This window comes from Carassius gibelio, chromosome B21 (assembly GCF_023724105.1).
Source record: "Carassius gibelio isolate Cgi1373 ecotype wild population from Czech Republic chromosome B21, carGib1.2-hapl.c, whole genome shotgun sequence".
Lineage (NCBI taxonomy): Eukaryota > Metazoa > Chordata > Actinopteri > Cypriniformes > Cyprinidae > Carassius > Carassius gibelio.
Window position 1 is genome coordinate 10,598,385 of NC_068416.1, and position 18,049 is coordinate 10,616,433.

General features: G+C 36.3%; 1 protein-coding gene and 1 long non-coding RNA gene across 4 annotated transcripts in view; both read right to left on the reverse strand.

Moving 5' to 3' along the window:
- LOC127985929 (uncharacterized) overlaps positions 1–18,049 on the reverse strand; it is a 100,186-nt gene that overhangs the window by 48,382 nt on the left and 33,755 nt on the right. The gene's annotated exons all lie outside the window — the stretch shown is intronic.
- Positions 1–18,049, reverse strand: part of LOC127985927 (brain mitochondrial carrier protein 1) — a 39,833-nt gene that overhangs the window by 8,007 nt on the left and 13,777 nt on the right. For all 3 annotated transcript variants that reach the window (XM_052588140.1, XM_052588139.1, XM_052588138.1), the window contains 5 exons: positions 6,103–6,197; positions 4,676–4,761; positions 3,817–3,912; positions 3,547–3,671; positions 1,722–1,935 (listed from right to left, as the gene is read on the reverse strand). In XM_052588140.1, coding sequence (XP_052444100.1) covers positions 1,722–1,935; positions 3,547–3,671; positions 3,817–3,912; positions 4,676–4,761; positions 6,103–6,197 — 616 coding nt within the window. The remainder of the gene's footprint in view (positions 1–1,721; positions 1,936–3,546; positions 3,672–3,816; positions 3,913–4,675; positions 4,762–6,102; positions 6,198–18,049) is intronic.

Here is an 18,049-nt window from a genome sequence, read left to right on the forward strand (position 1 = left end):
TTTAGTGAGCTCGTCGTGGACCTCCGGGAAGAACGGAGCAGTTCGCTGACGAGGGGCTTGCTGGCGCCCCGGCAGAAACCATTCATCCAGACGGCTACGGGCTGGTTCCTCTGGAGGAGACCAATCCAGACCCAGCTCATCCACTGCCCTGGAGAGAACGCGGATAAGCTCGGCGTCCATCCCGAGTTTCGAGCGGTTTGGTTCAGATGACATCGAGGGGGCGGGGTCCGGCGAGCCCGACAGCTCCTCAGCATCTGAAGCGGCTAGAGACATGCTGTCCTCTAGCAGTTCCTCCTCAGTCCCTCCAAACAAAACCAGATCACTCGCGGCAGCAGAGGGACACTGGTCTGGCTGTACAAAGAGGACTGGGGAATCCCCTCTGGGCGGAGAAAACGAGGCACGCGGGGGCTGAGCCGGCGTGAGCTCGCTTTCATCCTGCTGCTTTAATCCTCTGCCCCGCCTTTTCTTCCTCGCCGGCTCGCGGGAGGAAGAAAAAGGGAGGGCGCGAGGAGCGAGATCGCTCTCTGAAAAGAAAGCGATTCGCGAGCGCAGAGAGGCGATATTCATGTTCTCGCAATGAGAACATGAATTCCCCGCGAGTGCTGTGTCAGCGTGGGGTTTCCCCAAGCACGCGACACACTCGCTGTGCCCGTCATCAGCGTGCAGAGGGGCTCTGCACGAGCTGCAATGACGAGACGGCATTTGCAACAACGCCGTAGAAAAAGGCTCTTTTAGAGAAATTTGCTCTTTCAATATATCTCACCGGATGGCCGCAGGGAAGCGATGAATCTGCGGTGGGGACCGGCAGTCGCGTTCCAGTGCGAGGCGTGTCAACGGCGAGCAGTTCAGCGGAGATCAGCGAAGCGATGTGACGTCGTCGCTGAAGGAGAAATAATCTGAATTCCTGTGGCGAAGCGGCCAATATATAGCCAGATTCCCCGCCCATATTGGCGGGCTTTGGCGGGCTTCGCTGCCATAGGTTCGTGCAGCACCGCTGCCAAGCCATTGGTTTGTTTTAATAGCACTGCACGATCCAATGGCTGTGCAGTTTCACTGCGTGATTGAATAAGGCTTCAGTTCAGGAGAAAAAGGGGGTTTTTCCCATATGCGTCTTCGACGCAGTACGAGTGAAGTATTGAAAGGGAACCAAGGATCAAAATATGAATATTAAGTCAAAACAATAGATTTTATGTGTAGATAGAAGCTATTTACACTAAGTGCTATTTATACTACTTATTGCAAATAGTGGCAATTATCCGCACCTCAGTACTATAGTAAAATAATAATAAAGTATTCAGTGATAACATATTTAGTGTAAATTATAATTTTCATTCAAATTATTAAATGAATGACACCTTTTTGGGACAAAGATGCCCTCCCAATGTTATTTTAAACTTTTAGATTATGTTCTTCATTTTATCGAAAACAAAAAGCCTTTTCTCTGTGATATGACATTTGAAAAGAGAGAAACATTTTTTTTTTTTTTTTTGTAAAAGGCAGATTCGTACCCGTGTCGACTGCCAAAAACACTGTTATGCTCTTTACCATCTACACCACTGGAGTTGACGACTGTTTGCCGTCTTTTATAGTGTTGACCATCCCTATCACACGTTTGTGGGTAGATCTAGTGTAGAGCTAGTGTAAATAGCTTTTGCCAACAAGGAGTGCTATTTGCACTTAGTGTAAATAGTCACTCTGTATATTTTATTGCTAAAGGATACAATTATGTTCCAGGGCCCCAGACGCAGCCAGTTGGGCCAGAAGCCTTTATAGAGAGCAAAAAATCCTTCGTTTTTCCAGGTCTGCATGAGTCCGTCCAGGGTGCCCTTGTACAGAGGGTTACCTGCGAGTACACGTTGATTCATCATGCGTGTCCTCACCACATCCACTGGGTTGGAGGCCAAAGCACCTGCCAGACCACACGTGAAGCTAGAGCTAAATAAACAGAAGAAACAACATGGATCACGTTCTTCATTAAAGTCAAAGTTTGGGCATCATAAATAAATTACAAACCTGATTCCAAAAAAGTCGAGACACTGTATAAATTGTGAGTAAAAAAGGAATGAAATAATTTACAAATCTCATAAACTTATTTTATTCACAATAGAATATAGATAACGTATCAAATGTTGAAAGTGAGACATTTTGAAATGTCATGCAAAATATTGACTCATTTTGGATTTCATGAGAGCTACACATTTCTAAAAAAGTTGGGACTAGTAGCAATAAGAGGCCGGAAAAGTTAAATGTACATATAAGGAACAGCTGGAGGACCAATTTGCAACTTATTAGGTCAATTGGCAACATGATTGGGTATAAAAAGAGCCTCTCAGAGTGGCAGTGTCTCTCAGAAGTCAAGATGGGCAGAGGATCACCAATTCCCCCAACGCTGCACCGAAATATAGTGGAGCAATATCAGAAAGGAGTTTCTCAGAGAAAAATTGCAAAGAGATTGAAGTTATCATCATCTACAGTGCATAATATCATCCAAAGATTCAGAGAATCTGGAACAATCTCTGTGCTTAAGGGTCAAGGCCGGAAAACCATGCTAGATGCACGGGATCTTTGGGCCCTTATACAGCACTGCATCACATACAGGAATGCTACAGTAATGGAAATCACAACATGGGCTCAGGAATACTTCCAGAAAACATTGTTGGTGAACACAATCCACCGTGCCATTCACCGTTGCCGGCTAAAACTCTATAGGTCAAAAAAGACGCCATTTAAAATGGACTGTGGCAAAGTGGAAAACTGGGATGCCATGTCATCTGGACTAAAGAGGACAAGGACAACCCAAGATGTTATCAGCGCTCAGTTCAGAATACTGCATCTCTGATGGTATGGGGTTGCATGAGTGCATGTGGCATGGGCAGCTTACACATCTGGAAAGGCACCATCAACGCTGAAAGGAATAGCCAAGTTCTAGAACAACATATCCTCCCATCCAGACATCGTCTCTTTAAGGGAACCTTGCATTTTCCAACATGACAATACCAGACCACATACTAAATCAATTACAACATCATGGCTGCGTAGAAGAAGGATCCAGGTACTGAAATGGCCAGCCTGCAGTCCAGATCTTTCATCCATAGAAAACATTTGGCACATCATAAAGAGGAAGATGCGACAAAGAAGACCTAAGACAGTTGAGCAACTAGAAGCCTGTATTAGACAAGAATGGGACAACATTCCTATTCCTAAACTTGAGAAACTTGTCTCCTCAGTCTCCAAATGTTTGCAGACTGTTATAAAAAGAAGAGGGGATGCCACACAGTGGTAAACATGGCCTTGTCCCAACTTTTTTGAGATGTGTTGATGCCATGAAATTTTAAATCAACTTATTTTTCCCTTAAAATTATACATTTTCTCAGTTTAAACATTTGATATGTCATCTATGTTGTATACTGAATAAAATATTTAATTTGGAAACTTCCACATCATTGCATTCAGTTTTTATTCACAATTTGTACAGTGTCCCAACTTTTTTGGAATCGGGTTTGTACATTTTGAATTGACACAGCAAGTACTGGTAGAGATACTCACATAAAATGAGTTAACACAGTGTCTCCCATGAGGCCTGATCCAATCAAATGCTTCTTGGTGATGTCATAAACTGGCAGCTCTACACCCACCACGATGGCCGCCCTCTGTGCAGTAGGAATTACACCCTGAAAACAATGAAAACATCACAGTTTTAAAGCAAAACCTATAAATGTGTCACATTTAAAAAGCTGGAATGCTACTAATTCAAACAACCGATGGCCACACATTTTAAAATCTCACCCCCAATGTGAAAGATGAGAAAGCACTTACCCTCCACAGGCCTCGCGTGCCTTCTGTCTGATAAATGTTGATGAAATTAGACATCATGCTTCCCTGTAACAGACTGCCTTGAGCCTGCATCCGAATCTGAAAAGGCAGAGGGAAATAACAGGACATAAGAAAAAAAAAAAAAAAAGTGTGATTATTGTTGTAAAAACTAAAAGTGAAGTTAAAGATAAGGCCAAAATCATTTTTAACACAAGTATGCACATAGAGCCACGAGCATGCATACTTAAGCTTGGTCATTAACTACTTACTACCCAAAATGTGTTGGCATGCAAATGGCCAAATGCTGCGGCTGAGTTTGTGTACTTCCATAACGTATGTTTATGTCTAATATAACTTCATATAAAGTACCAGACTATACATTGGTCATTTCTGCAGCATTCTGTGCCAGTGGTAGATGTGAAAGTAAGGGCTGGCTAATTACAACATAAAGTGCATTAGAGTAATCTAGTTTGGTTAAAATAAATGAATGCATGACAGTCTCCAAATAATTAAAAGGAAGCAATTTTTCAGCTTGCAAAGTTACATTAACTGCAGAGAGCTGGTTCTCACTACAGAATTAACTTGTTTGTAAAATTTTAATTCATAATCAAAATAACTAATTTTATGTAAGAATTATCTTAGCCATGAGTAACCCTGCTTTCTAGATAATTACGCAACTGCTAAAACCTAATGGATATATATAATGTAAATAACCTAAAAGCATTAATAATCTCAAACCAGAAAAAAAACACAGTATTGCTTTATAAGTACTATGCACAGTAATATTAAAACATTTGGGGTTATTTATGCCAACATTTGTATTGATTGGTTTTAAAGGAGATGTTGATTTGATTTTACTTACCTTAAGCACATCAGTTGGATTTGCCAAAGAGGATGACAAAACTCCAGACACAACACCACAAAACACATTAATCACCATAGTCTCATCTGAAAAAAAAAAGATAAGATAAGAGCAGCCATTATATTCAGATAGTCTTTCAATAAACGTCATAAAAAAATCCACAGAACAAAAAAAAGAAAAAAAAAGAACCCTAATATAAAAAAAAAAAAAGAGTTCAGCAGGAAAAAGATAGACAAGCAATAATCAAATCACTAATTCAAAAACTAATTTAAAAATCACTCAAAAGCCCTATTTTTAAGGTCTTATTTTAAGATGTGGCACCCAGCCTTTATTGAGCAAGGCACACAAAAGAGAGATGAATGAGATTAGAGTTCAGTGTGATGATGATGACAGGAAAAAAAAACGCCTATATCAAAATAAGCATTTGACACAAAGTGCCAAAATCCTTGGAAAAGCATGCAGAGTGAAAGCAACAGAAATTGGCCAGAAGAGCCTAAATACGGCCTGTTGATTCAGTTCAATAAAAAGCTACTGTCAGCCTAGCTGTGGCCATTCTTCGATTCAAGTAATACAGATACTGTTTGCAAAGAGGAGAAGATTTTGTACCATGTCAGATGGAAATCGGCTGGCGCCAGCACCAGATAAGGTAATGCTAGAGACGTGTCTGTCTGCCACTTCAGCACCTTTTGTTTGGACCGCACATTAGTGATGGTGGTTACACCTTGTTCTGTAGTTCAGTATTGGTAGAGCAGATGTTTGTGGCGTAATGGTGGATTCAATGCCAAATGTATTTCTCAAAAAAAGAAAGAAAAATCCTTAAAAACCTGCTATGGAAATCTTTTGTATAGAGCAGGTTATTCAGCAAAGTCTTGATCGTGTTAATTTAGATGCTTTAGAAATGTGCATATTAAATATGATGTGTTACTTTTTCAATCTCAATGTTAGGTAGCTAATTCAAATGCATTCTTACACGTGGCTGATCTGAAATGTGTTCAAATGCAACTCTTAACAATTACTTACTCATATCCACACAAACATTACTCATTGGCAACGAAATGAATGCTGGACTAAAGCTCAACATTGATTTGGGTAGAGTCTGTTAACAGGATTGCTACTCTAATCTAATCTATGTATACTTATAGAAATGTGCTCTCTTCTGACATACGTTTTGCCTCTTTGGGCAGCTCATTAGATATTGGAATAAAGCAATTGTGACCGGATGTGTGTGACATATTATTCTCACGCTGTCTGAAATGTTAGTGACTATCGTGTATCATTCAACACATTTAAGTCATAGATAATTCTCTGGAGACAACTCAGTCCTTGCCAAGTGGCAACCATGATGTAGTATTCTCATAATGCAATGTTTTATGGAAAAGTTATTGTACAACATCTACAGTATTGAAGGATTGATCCCGTAAACCCACCTTCTGGACGACTAACAAACAGTTTCTTCAGTGTGTTGTATGTACCGATCTTGATCGTCCCGTAGGAAGCTTGTCGGAGGAGTGCAGGGGAAATTCTGTGAATGAAAAGCACACAACTTCAAGGTCAATGCTTTATTTCCATACTGGGGTTAATGGAAATCTAAACAGATTAGTGTTTAAATGACAGTCGAAAATACATCACAAGACCGTGCAATGACTAACAAGCACATAATGTCGGGATTAACATAGAGCTTGAATGATTGGCCACTGCTGTTTTTCAGAATAATCTAAATAGAGAACAGCATCAATATTGTCATTGTTAGGGTTACAAAACAATGAAGATTGCACATCAAACATTTGTCAAATGGTTTTGTTTCGTTTATCCCATTCACAAAGCAATGCTGAGAAGACAAAAACAACATCATGCTAAGCATATGCAAAGTTTTGTGCAAAGAGGTTAATTTGCAGGATTTTTTTTAAAGGAAATATATTTTCTAGACAACTATTGCATCGTCCCACTTCATAATTATGATTTAGACAAATATTATTTTTATTCAATAACGTAATGACAATAACAAAGTGTCATGATCAGTGGTGGATGAAGTACACCAGCGATCTCCAACCAGCACTCCTGCCTGTAAGAATCAAGTAACCCTGAAGATCAAACAATCCTGAATCTGGAAGTCACCCTGGAGACTTAGCTCTGACCCAGTCATTAAATCAGTGGGGTTTTGACTCAGGAACAGTTGAGACTGATGAGCCCCATTCACAAAAACATCATCCTGTGAGATTTGAAAGCCCACTGAATAGTGCATGAACCAGATGACAGATTTATTGCAAGACAAGTGAAAGAAATTAGTGATTAATCACATCCAAAATAAAAGTTTTGTTTACATAATGTGTGTACGGTGTATATATATATATATATATATATAGACAGAGAGAGAGAGAGAGAGAGAGAGAGAGAGAGAGTATTTATATGTATTTACTGTGTGTTTAATATTAAAAAGAAATCTTAAATATATACACATGTATGTATTTATATAGACACAACATAATAAATATAGCTGCAAGCAGCGATGGCGGGCTCAAGCCACCAATGCCATCACCACCCCGGTGGCATCAGGTAAACAGACTACTGTGTTATGCTACATTTTGAAATGGGTGGTTTTAAATTTTTTGTCTGGTCTATTTTTATGTATGTGTAATATTCTTGCTCTTATGTTAAAGCACTTTGGTCAGCCAGGAGGCTGTTGTAAATGCGCTATACAAATAAATTGAACTTGAACTTGAACTTGAACTTGATATGGCAGTTAAAGGGTTAGTCCGAATCATCTAGACTTTAAAATCACATTCACAGAACAATATATATATATATATATATATATATATATATATATATATATATATATATATATATATATATATATATATATATAACTTTAGTAACACTTTACAATAAGATTTCATTTATAAACATTATGTTAACATGAACAATATTTATATAGCATTCATTCATGTCAGTTAATATTCCAAACTTAAACATTAAAACATTGTTTTATTGTGATTTTTTTCCAAGCACATTTTACCAATTCCAAACCATATCAATCTTAATAACTACCATTATTTTTTATTTAATCATTTATGAGTGCTATACAATAGTCCAGGAAAGCTGGAAGAGAAAAACAGGTCAAGAAGAACTGACAAAAGAATTGCAAAAGAATTAGGAATTAATGTGAAGATTAATTTTTAGTCAATTCTGCAAGACAGACTTTCAGGAAAGGAGGTGGAATAAAAATGAGCTCCTAAATCTTAATCCTGGATTCTGGAAGATATATTCCTCAAACCATCAAACAAGAGGAGGTGGTGCTGGTCCTTCACGAGTCAGTCTAATCTGTTCATTAAGCCTATATATAAAGTCTTAATATATAGTATTTCACAATACTTCATGGTATTCTAATTAAATATTTTTTTGGAATCTTAGATCTCTCAGAACCTGACACATTGTAATTCTGAGACTCCAGGAAAGTGGCAGTTCTGTAAAATGTTGGCGCTGGAGACTAAATGCTCACTGATAGTTTCACACCTAATTCACTTAAAACACACACAAACACACACACACAGTGACAGAGGGACAGAGTGACATCAGATGTATGTTTTTTAATTTTCTGTCATCCATATAATGTTGTATAGTCATGAAACTATGCATATTTCCTCAGAATGACTTGTCTTCTATGTGTACATTTTTTTGAAGTGTTTAGAAGCTGCACTTTTTTTTACTGGTTCCTTTTTTACTATTATTTCAAAAAATCACCACGACAAAACCATTCAAGCTATCCAAAATTCATTCACACCTGTTCTGTAAGATTAATTCTTTAAACAGTGGTAAAAGAGGATGTGGTGCTGAACCTTCAAGAGTCACTTAAAACGTATCTGTCCATAAAGCCTATTAAGAATTATTCTTAATATACAGTTCACAATACTTCAGCTTGTTATTTTAATTAAGTGAGGGTCATTTTATCAGTAAAATTCCTAAAATTCATATTATTTTATTTGAAAGATTTCTATAAATTATTTAAATCATACTCGTTTCTCCAATAATTATTTAAAAGTAATCCTATAGCTCCCTCTGGTGGCCATTATAGGTACTAAGAATTGCAAGCTTGATTTATAAGTTATGATAGTTTTAATTTTATGCTGGCTCTTGAAAATGATAAAGCTATGAAACTTACTGTGCTTCCTTCAAATGAGGACTTCTACTTATATAAAAAATTATGAAGAGTTAGCATGAAAAATTTTAAAGATATAGTAAAATAACTATTGTATTTTTTATGTTACTTTAATAAATCTCTATGGCAACACCATTTAAGCTATCCTAAACCCATTCACAATTTAACATCTCAGTATATTGGCATCATGTTGAAAAAGGAGTATGGAGTAGTATGAGGAGGAGAATGAATTCATTTACAGGCTGATTTTATCATAAATCCACAATAAAATTTCTGAGTTCTGTATCAATCTGTGTTGTTGTTTGTTTATTTTTATCTTTTATTTTTCATAGGAAGATAACTTACTCTCATTTTTAATAAATGTGCTTATAAACCAAGGACAAGCTATTTATAGCTGTATTTATAAACTGCTTACTACTGACTATTAATATTGGGACAAGGCTTTATAAAGCATGAACTGACTATTTAATAATGAGTGCAGTTATTATAAAGTGTTATCAATGAATTTGCTAATGTTAACACATTAGACATTATTTTACAGTGTTATCAAATCCTTAAATGACTCATAAGCATTTGTGAAAGTTCTGCTTGCATTACAGCTTAGTATTGATCTGTGAGCTGAACAGATTTACTGTTACATCCATGAGATTATGTAAATTAAAATAAATATAATGTCACAGGATGTCATAGGTCAGTATCAAATGAGTTTGAAATTATTATTTGCAGCACAAATAAGGTTTTTTTAGGATTTTTAAAAATCCCTAAAACTGTCAGAAAAAGGTTAAGGCCTAAGCTGTTTCTATGTGAGTGGCTAATTTTATTTTTGTTTTTATAATTGTAATACACAAACTATGAAATTATACAAAATGTATAAAAAGATAAATAAATACGCACACATTAAAAAAGCAGCCAAGTCGAATGAGTTTCCTTTTTTATATAGATTAAAATTGAAGACAGAAGCAAGTGGTAAATGTGGTCACTTTAATATTCAAATCCAGTAGATCCAGTTTATGTTCACGTGGCTGTTTTCGTTTATAGTCGCCAAGCTATTATGTATTTTGAAATAATCTTGTCCGTGATGTGTTCGTTCGTACGACGAAAGCCAGAATCCTGCAGCTCGAGAGATATGTTATTCTGCCAGTCGCGCTTTCAAATAGTCTTGCGCACTTAAACAGGTCACAAACACCTGCATTTAGCTCTTGTTGTGTTACAATGGGTTTATTGTGTGCATTTGTGGTAATATTTTATTTAAAAAAGCTCTTAAACAAGAATAAATTCGTTTGTTTTGAGCTGGACACTGTACGCGCTGATCGGAGGCGTGATTTCATATAGGCAGCCACAAATATTTCATTTTCACACAAACAGTTCAAAAACATCTGAATTTAGCTCTTGGTGTGTTCTAATTGGTTGATTGTGTGATATCGCTGTAATAATTTATTTTTAAAAGCTTTAAAACAGGAATAAATTCGTTTTCTCTGAGCTCTTTACTCCAGACGCTCGTGATCACAGCGGTGATTCATCTCTCCTATTTCTCACGTATCTCTGGCCAGAAATAATTTATCCATGAGCCCTGAACCGGTAATAATCAGATATGTTGGTTTAGCTTGTCAGTGTGAATTAAATCTAAGTATTTGTTTGTATTTTTAACCGATTTAAAAGTGAAAGTAAAAGTCCGGGAATTGAACCTGTAGGGGCGCTATTTCTCTCAGACAATGGAAGTCTGAAGCACATATACTCAAACAGATGGACAGAGTGAGATGAGATGTCTGACAGTTTTTTAATTTTCTGTTATCCATACAGTGTTGTAAAGTCGTGAAACTATGCATATTTCCTCAGAATGACTTTTTCATCTGTATGAAAAAATTATTTGACGTGTTTGGAAGCTGCAATTTAAAAATACAATAATGATTCCCTTTGTAAGGTCATTTAAAAAAATCACCACGGCAAAACCATTCAAGCTATCCAAAATCCATTCACAATTTAAGTTCCTATCAGAAATACTGATGTGTGTTCAGAGTTTTGTGAAATTCTAAGTATGTTATTTGCCTCAAAATCACCTGAGAAGTATTCCAGTTTGACATGTTGCCACGCCAACAATTTTTTAGTTATCAATATCCCCCTTGCAGATTTATATCGGCTGTGTTTTAACATTATTCTGATGAAGTTTGAAGCAAATCGAGTAATAATAAGATGCTGAATTCAAATCATTTTGAAAATGACACACTTCCCTCTGCCAGTTGGTGGCGCTATAACTTTGACTCCTAATAGTCACATATATGCGATCGACATCATACAACGAATAATCTGATGAAGTTTGATTAAAATCAGGAAATGTATGTGGACGGTATTAGACACTTCCTGTTTCTCATTTCTCGCCATAATTTCAACGCCTCGCCACGAGCAAACCGTTTGAGATATCAAAAATCCCCTGGCAATTTTTCATCCCCAGTGTCTTGAGATCATGTTGACCAAGTTTGGCGGCAATCGAGAAAAAAACCTATGACAAGTATTTCAAATTCCAGAGCATGCGCTTTTTACATAACTCTAAATAGCTGACTTCCTGTTGGGTGGAGCCTATGACATGCAATACGAAAGTTGTTCGGCACGATGAGATCTATATGTGTACTGAGTTTCATATGAATATGTGCAAGTATGTGTGAGCTATACATCAACATTTCTGACTGTGTTCCAGGGGGCGCCGTAGAGCCCCTGTGCCACGCCCGGGTCCCAGCCTCTGCAGGCTCCTAAAGGCCACAGATTCCAAAGTGTGCGCAATTTTTCAAGAGTTTTTGAGTATGTTAAGGACCCCAAAAGCCCCCACAACTTTGACGAAAAATTTGAATACTAAACCCTAAATAGCCAACTTCCTGTTGGGCGGAGCCTATGATATGCAATACAAAAGTTGTTTGGATTGATGAGATTTATATGTGTACCGAGTTTCATTCGTCTACGAGCAAGAATGTATGATATATGGCCCTCCATATTCCAGGGGGCGCTGTAGAGCCCCTGTGCCACGCCCGTGTATCAGTCTCTGCCCGGCCCTAATGGCCGCAGGTTCCAATCTGTGTGCCAATTTTCAAGACTTTTTAAGCACGTTAAGGGCCCCAAAAGCCCCCGAGACGTTGGAAAAAAATAATAATAATAATAATAAATATAGCTGCAAGCAGCGATGGCGGGCTCAAGCCACCAATGCCATCGCCACCCCGGTGGCATCAGGTAAACTGTGCCCAGCGGGCACATGCATTCACAATATCCCTCTGGCAGTGAGGTTTTAAAGGATAGAGGGGAGCGTAGAGGAGAGCGTGCATTTGCAGTGGCTGGGCCACGACTCTGGAATACCCTGCCTTTAGAGATCAGACTGGCCCCTTCCTTGTCTATTTTTAAATCTTTGCTAAAAACTTTTTTATTTTCCTTAGTGTACTGACTACTGTGTTATGCTACATTTTGAAATGGGTGGTTTTAAATTTTTTGTCTGGTCTATTTTTATGTATGTGTAATATTCTTGCTCTTATGTTAAAGCACTTTGGTCAGCCAGGAGGCTGTTGTAAATGCGCTATACAAATAAATTGAACTTGAACTAGAACTTGAACTTGATATGGCAGTTAAAGGGTTAATCCGAATCATCTAGACTTTAAAATCACATTCACAGAACAATATATATATATATATATATATATATATATATATATATATATATATATATATATATAACTTTAGTAACACTTTACAATAAGATTTCATTTATAAACATTATGTTAACATGAACAATATTTATATAGCATTCATTCATGTCAGTTAATATTCCAAACTTAAACATTAAAACATTGTTTTATTGTGATTTTTTTCCAAGCACATTTTACCAATTCCAAACCATATCAATCTTAATAACTACCATTATTTTTTATTTAATAATTTATGAGTGCTATACAATAGTCCAGGAAAGCTGGAAGAGAAAAACAGGTCAAGAAGAACTGACAAAAGAATTGCAAAAGAATTAGGAATTAATGTGAAGATTAATTTTTAGTCAATTCTGCAAGACAGACTTTCAGGAAAGGAGGTGGAATAAAAATGAGCTCCTAAATCTTAATCCCAGATTCTGGAAGATATATTCCTCAAACCATCGGACAAGAGAAGGTGGTGCTGGTCCTTCACGAGTCACTCTAATCTGTTCATTAAGCCTATATATAAAGTCTTAATATATAGTATTTCACAATACTTCATGGTATTCTAATTAAATAATTTTTTGGAATCTTAGATCTCTCAGAACCTGACACATTGTAATTCTGAGACTCCAGGAAAGTGGCAGTTCTGTAAAATGTTGGCGCTGGAGACTAAATGCTCACTGATAGTTTCACACCTAATTCACTTAAAACACACACAAACACACACACACAGTGACAGAGGGACAGAGTGACATCAGATGTATGTTTTTTAATTTTCTGTCATCCATATAATGTTGTATAGTCATGAAACTATGCATATTTCCTCAGAATGACTTGTCTTCTATGTGTAAATTTTTTTGAAGTGTTTAGAAGCTGCACTTTTTTTTACTGGTTCCTTTTTTACTATTATTTCAAAAAATCACCACGACAAAACCATTCAAGCTATCCAAAATTCATTCACACCTGTTCTGTAAGATTAATTCTTTAAACAGTGGTAAAAGAGGATGTGGTGCTGAACCTTCAAGAGTCACTCAAAACGTATCTGTCCATAAAGCCTATAAAGAATTATTCTTAATATACACTTCACAATACTTCAGCTTGTTATTCTAATTAAGTGAGGGTCATTTTATCAGTAAAATTCCTAAAATACATATTTTATTTGAAAGATTTCTATAAATTATTTAAATCATACTCGTTTCTCCAATAATTATTTAAAAGTAATCCTATAGCTCCCTCTGGTGGCCATTATAGGTACTAAGAATTGCAAGCTTGATTTATAAGTAATGATAGTTTTAATTTTATGCTGGCTCTTGAAAATGATAAAGCTATGGAACTTACTGTGCTTCCTTCAAATGAGGACTTCTACTTATATAAAAAATTATGAAGAGTTAGAATGAAAAATTTGAAAGATATAGTAAAATAACTATTGTATTTTTTATGTTACTTTAATAAATCTCTATGGCAACACCATTTAAGCTATCCTAAACCCATTCACAATTTAACATCTCAGTATATAGGCATAATGTTGAAAAAGGAGTATGGAGTAGTATGAGTAGGAGTATGAATTCATTTGCAGGCTTTATCATAAATCCACAATAAAATTTCTGAGTTCTGTATCAATCTGTGTTGTTGTTTGTTTATTTTTATCTTTTATTTTTCATAGGAAGATAACTTACTCTCATTTTTAATAAATGTGCTTATAAACCAAGGACAAGCTATTTATAGCTGTATTTATAAACTGCTTACTACTGACTATTGATATTGGGACAAGGCTTTATAAAGCATGAACTGACTATTTACTAATGAGTGCAGTTATTATAAAGTGTTATCAATGCATTTGCTAATGTTAACAAATTAGACATTATTTTACAGTGTTATCAAATCCTTAAATGACTCATAAGCATTTGTGAAAGTTCTGCTTGCATTACAGCTTAGTATTGATCTGTGAGCTGAACAGATTTACTGTTACATCCATGAGATTATGTAAATTCAAATAAATATAATGTCACAGGATGTCAGAGGTCAGTATCAAATGAGTTTGAAATTATTATTTGCAGCACAAATAAGGTTTTTTTTAGGATTTTTAAAAATCCCTAAAACTGTCAGAAAAAGGTTAAGGCCTAAGCTATTTCTATGTGAGTGGCTAATTTTATTTTTGTTTTTATAATTGTAATACACCAACTATGAAATTATACAAAATGTATAAAAAGATAAATAAATAAATACGCACACATTAAAAAAGCAGCCAAGTCGAATGAGTTTCCTTTTTTATATAGATTAAAATTGAAGATAGAAACAAGTGGTAAATGTGGTCACTTTAATATTCAAATCCAGTAGATCCAGTTTATGTTCACGTGGCTGTTTTCGTTTATATTCGCCAAGCTATTATGTATTTTGAAACAATCTTGTCCGTGATGTGTTCGTTCGTACGACGAAAGACAGAAACCTGCAGCTCCAGAGATACATGTTATTCTGCCAGTCGCGCTTTCAAATAGTCTTGCACACTTAAACAGGTCACAAACACCTGCATTTAGCTCTTGTTGTGTTACAATGGGTTTATTGTGTGCATTTGTGGTAATATTTTATTTAAAAAAGCTCTTAAACAAGAATAAATTCGTTTGTTTTGAGCTGGACACTGTACGCGCTGATCGGAGGCGGTGATTTCAGATAGGCAGCCACAAATATTTCATTTTCACACAAACAGTTCAAAAACATCTTAATTTAGCTCTTGGTGTGTTCTAATTGGTTGATTGTGTGATATCGCTGTAATAATTTATTTTTAAAAGCTTTAAAACAGGAATAAATTCGTTTTCTCTGAGCTCTTTACTCCAGACGCTCGTGGTCACAGCGGTGATTCATCTCTCCTATTTCTCACGTATCTCTGGCCAGAAATAATTTATTCATGAGCCCTGAACCGGTAATAATCAGATATGTTGGTTTAGCTTGTCAGTGTGAATTAAATCTAAGTATTTGTTTGTATTTTTAACCGATTTAAAAGTGAAAGTAAAAGTTCGGGAATTGAACCTGTAGGGGCGCTATTTCTCTCAGACAATGAAAGTCGGAAGCACATATACTCAAACAGAGGGACAGAGTGAGATGAGATGTCTGACATTTTTTTAATTTTCTGTTATCCATACAGTGTTGTAAAGTCGTGAAACTATGCATATTTCCTCAGAATGACTTTTTCATCTGTATGAAAAAATTATTTGACGTGTTTGGAAGCTGCAATTTAAAAATACAATAATGATTCCCTTTGTAAGGTCATTTAAAAAAATCACCACGGCAAAACCATTCAAGCTATCCAAAATCCATTCACAATTTAAGTTCCTATCAGAAATACTGATGTGTGTTCAGAGTTTTGTGAAATTCTAAGTATGTTATTTGCCTCAAAATCACCTGAGAAGTATTCCAGTTTGACATGTTGCCACGCCAACAATTTTTTAGATATCAATATCCCCCTTGCAGATTTATATCGGCTGTGTTTTAACATTATTCTGATGAAGTTTGAAGCAAATCGAGTAATAATAAGATGCTGAATTCAAATCATTTTGAAAATGACACACTTCCTTCTGCCAGTTGGTGGCGCTATAACTTTGACTCCTAATAGTCACATATATGCGATCGACATCATACAACGAATAATCTGATGAAGTTTGATTAAAATCAGGAAATGTATGTGGACGGTATTAGACACTTCCTGTTTCTCATTTCTCGCCATAATTTCAACGCCTCGCCACGAGCAAACCGTTCGAGATATCAAAAATCCCCTGGCTATTTTTCATCCCCAGTGTCTTGAGATCATGTTGACCGAGTTTGGCGGCAATCGAGAAAAAAACCTATGACAAGTATTTCAAATTCCAGAGCATGCGCTTTTTACATAACTCTAAATAGCTGACTTCCTGATGGGCGGAGCCTATGACATGCAATACGAAAGTTGTTTGGCACGATGAGATCTATATGTGTACTGAGTTTCTTATGAATATGTGCAAGTATGTGTGAGCTATACATCAACATTTCTGACTGTGTTCCAGGGGGCGCCGTAGAGCCCCTGTGCCACGCCCGGGTCCCAGCCTCTGCAGGCTCCTAAAGGCCACAGATTCCAAAGTGTGCGCAAATTTTCAAGAGTTTTTGAGTATGTTAAGGACCCCAAAAGCCCCCACAACTTTGACGAAAAATTTGAATACTAAACCCTAAATAGCCAACTTCCTGTTGGGCGGAGCCTATGATATGCAATACAAAAGTTGTTTGGATTGATGAGATTTATATGTGTACCGAGTTTCATACGTCTACGAGCAAGAATGTATGATATATGGCCCTCCATATTCCAGGGGGCGCTGTAGAGCCCCTGTGCCACGCCCGTGTATCAGTCTCTGCCCGGCCCTAATGGCCGCAGGTTCCAATCTGTGTGCCAATTTTCAAGACTTTTTAAGCACGTTAAGGGCCCCAAAAGCCCCCGAGACGTTGGAAAAAAATAATAATAATAATAATAATAATAAATATAGCTGCAAGCAGCGATGGCGGGCTCAAGCCATCAGTGCAACACCACCCCTGTGGCATCAGGTAAACTGTGCCAAGCGGGCACATGCATTCACAATAGCACTCTGGCAGTCAGGTTTTAAGGGATACGGCAGTTAAAGGGATAATCCGAATCATCTAGACTTTGAAATCACATTCACAGAACAATATATATAACTTTAGAAACACATTTTTCAATCTGAGTTAAACCTTTTTTTGGGCTTATTTTATCAGTAAAGGAAAAAATGCCTAATAATTCTTCACACCTGAATATAAGGAGTTTTGTTTTTCTCTTCCAGGCTTCATGGTCAACTACATATGTATCACACTCGTTGCTTTCTATAGTGCAGCTCAACCAATTCTCATCCCATTCGTCCATATTTGTGAAATCACAAATCCCGGACAATATTTGTTGTAGTCCAAACAATTTGTTCATTATAGTTTTTAAAAAGTGTTTTTTGTTAAATAAAATATCTCCTTTTGAATTGGACTTTCAGCTTAGTAACTTTGCAGAACTTTTTTTTATGCTGAAACAACAACATTACAGTATAACTAAATTTGAAAAATAATAATAGCACTCCTTTAATAGGCATTATTAAACAGTTAATAAATACAGCTATAAATGTTTTGTTCTTAAGCTATAAAGTTCAATCATTGTATTTTCATACTTTAAGTATTATAACATTATTCTAGTTGTCAGCAGGGGCGCTGCACAAGATCCCGGGCCCTATGCATAGGGAGTCCTAATGGTGACAGTCCTTTGTGAGCTCATCTAAAGCAAAGACTATTTATACATTTAAATCATTCACAAATGAGATTTAAAGGAACATTCATCTACCAAACTAAAAAGTCAAACACAACACAGAGGGATACAGAACACAGAAATATTTTTTCAAGATGGATAAAAAGAAACTGTACAGCTGTACACTTGATAAAAAAAAAAAAAAAAAAAATATATATATATATATATATATATATTATCAAGTATATATATATATATATATATATATATATATATATATATATATATATATATTATTT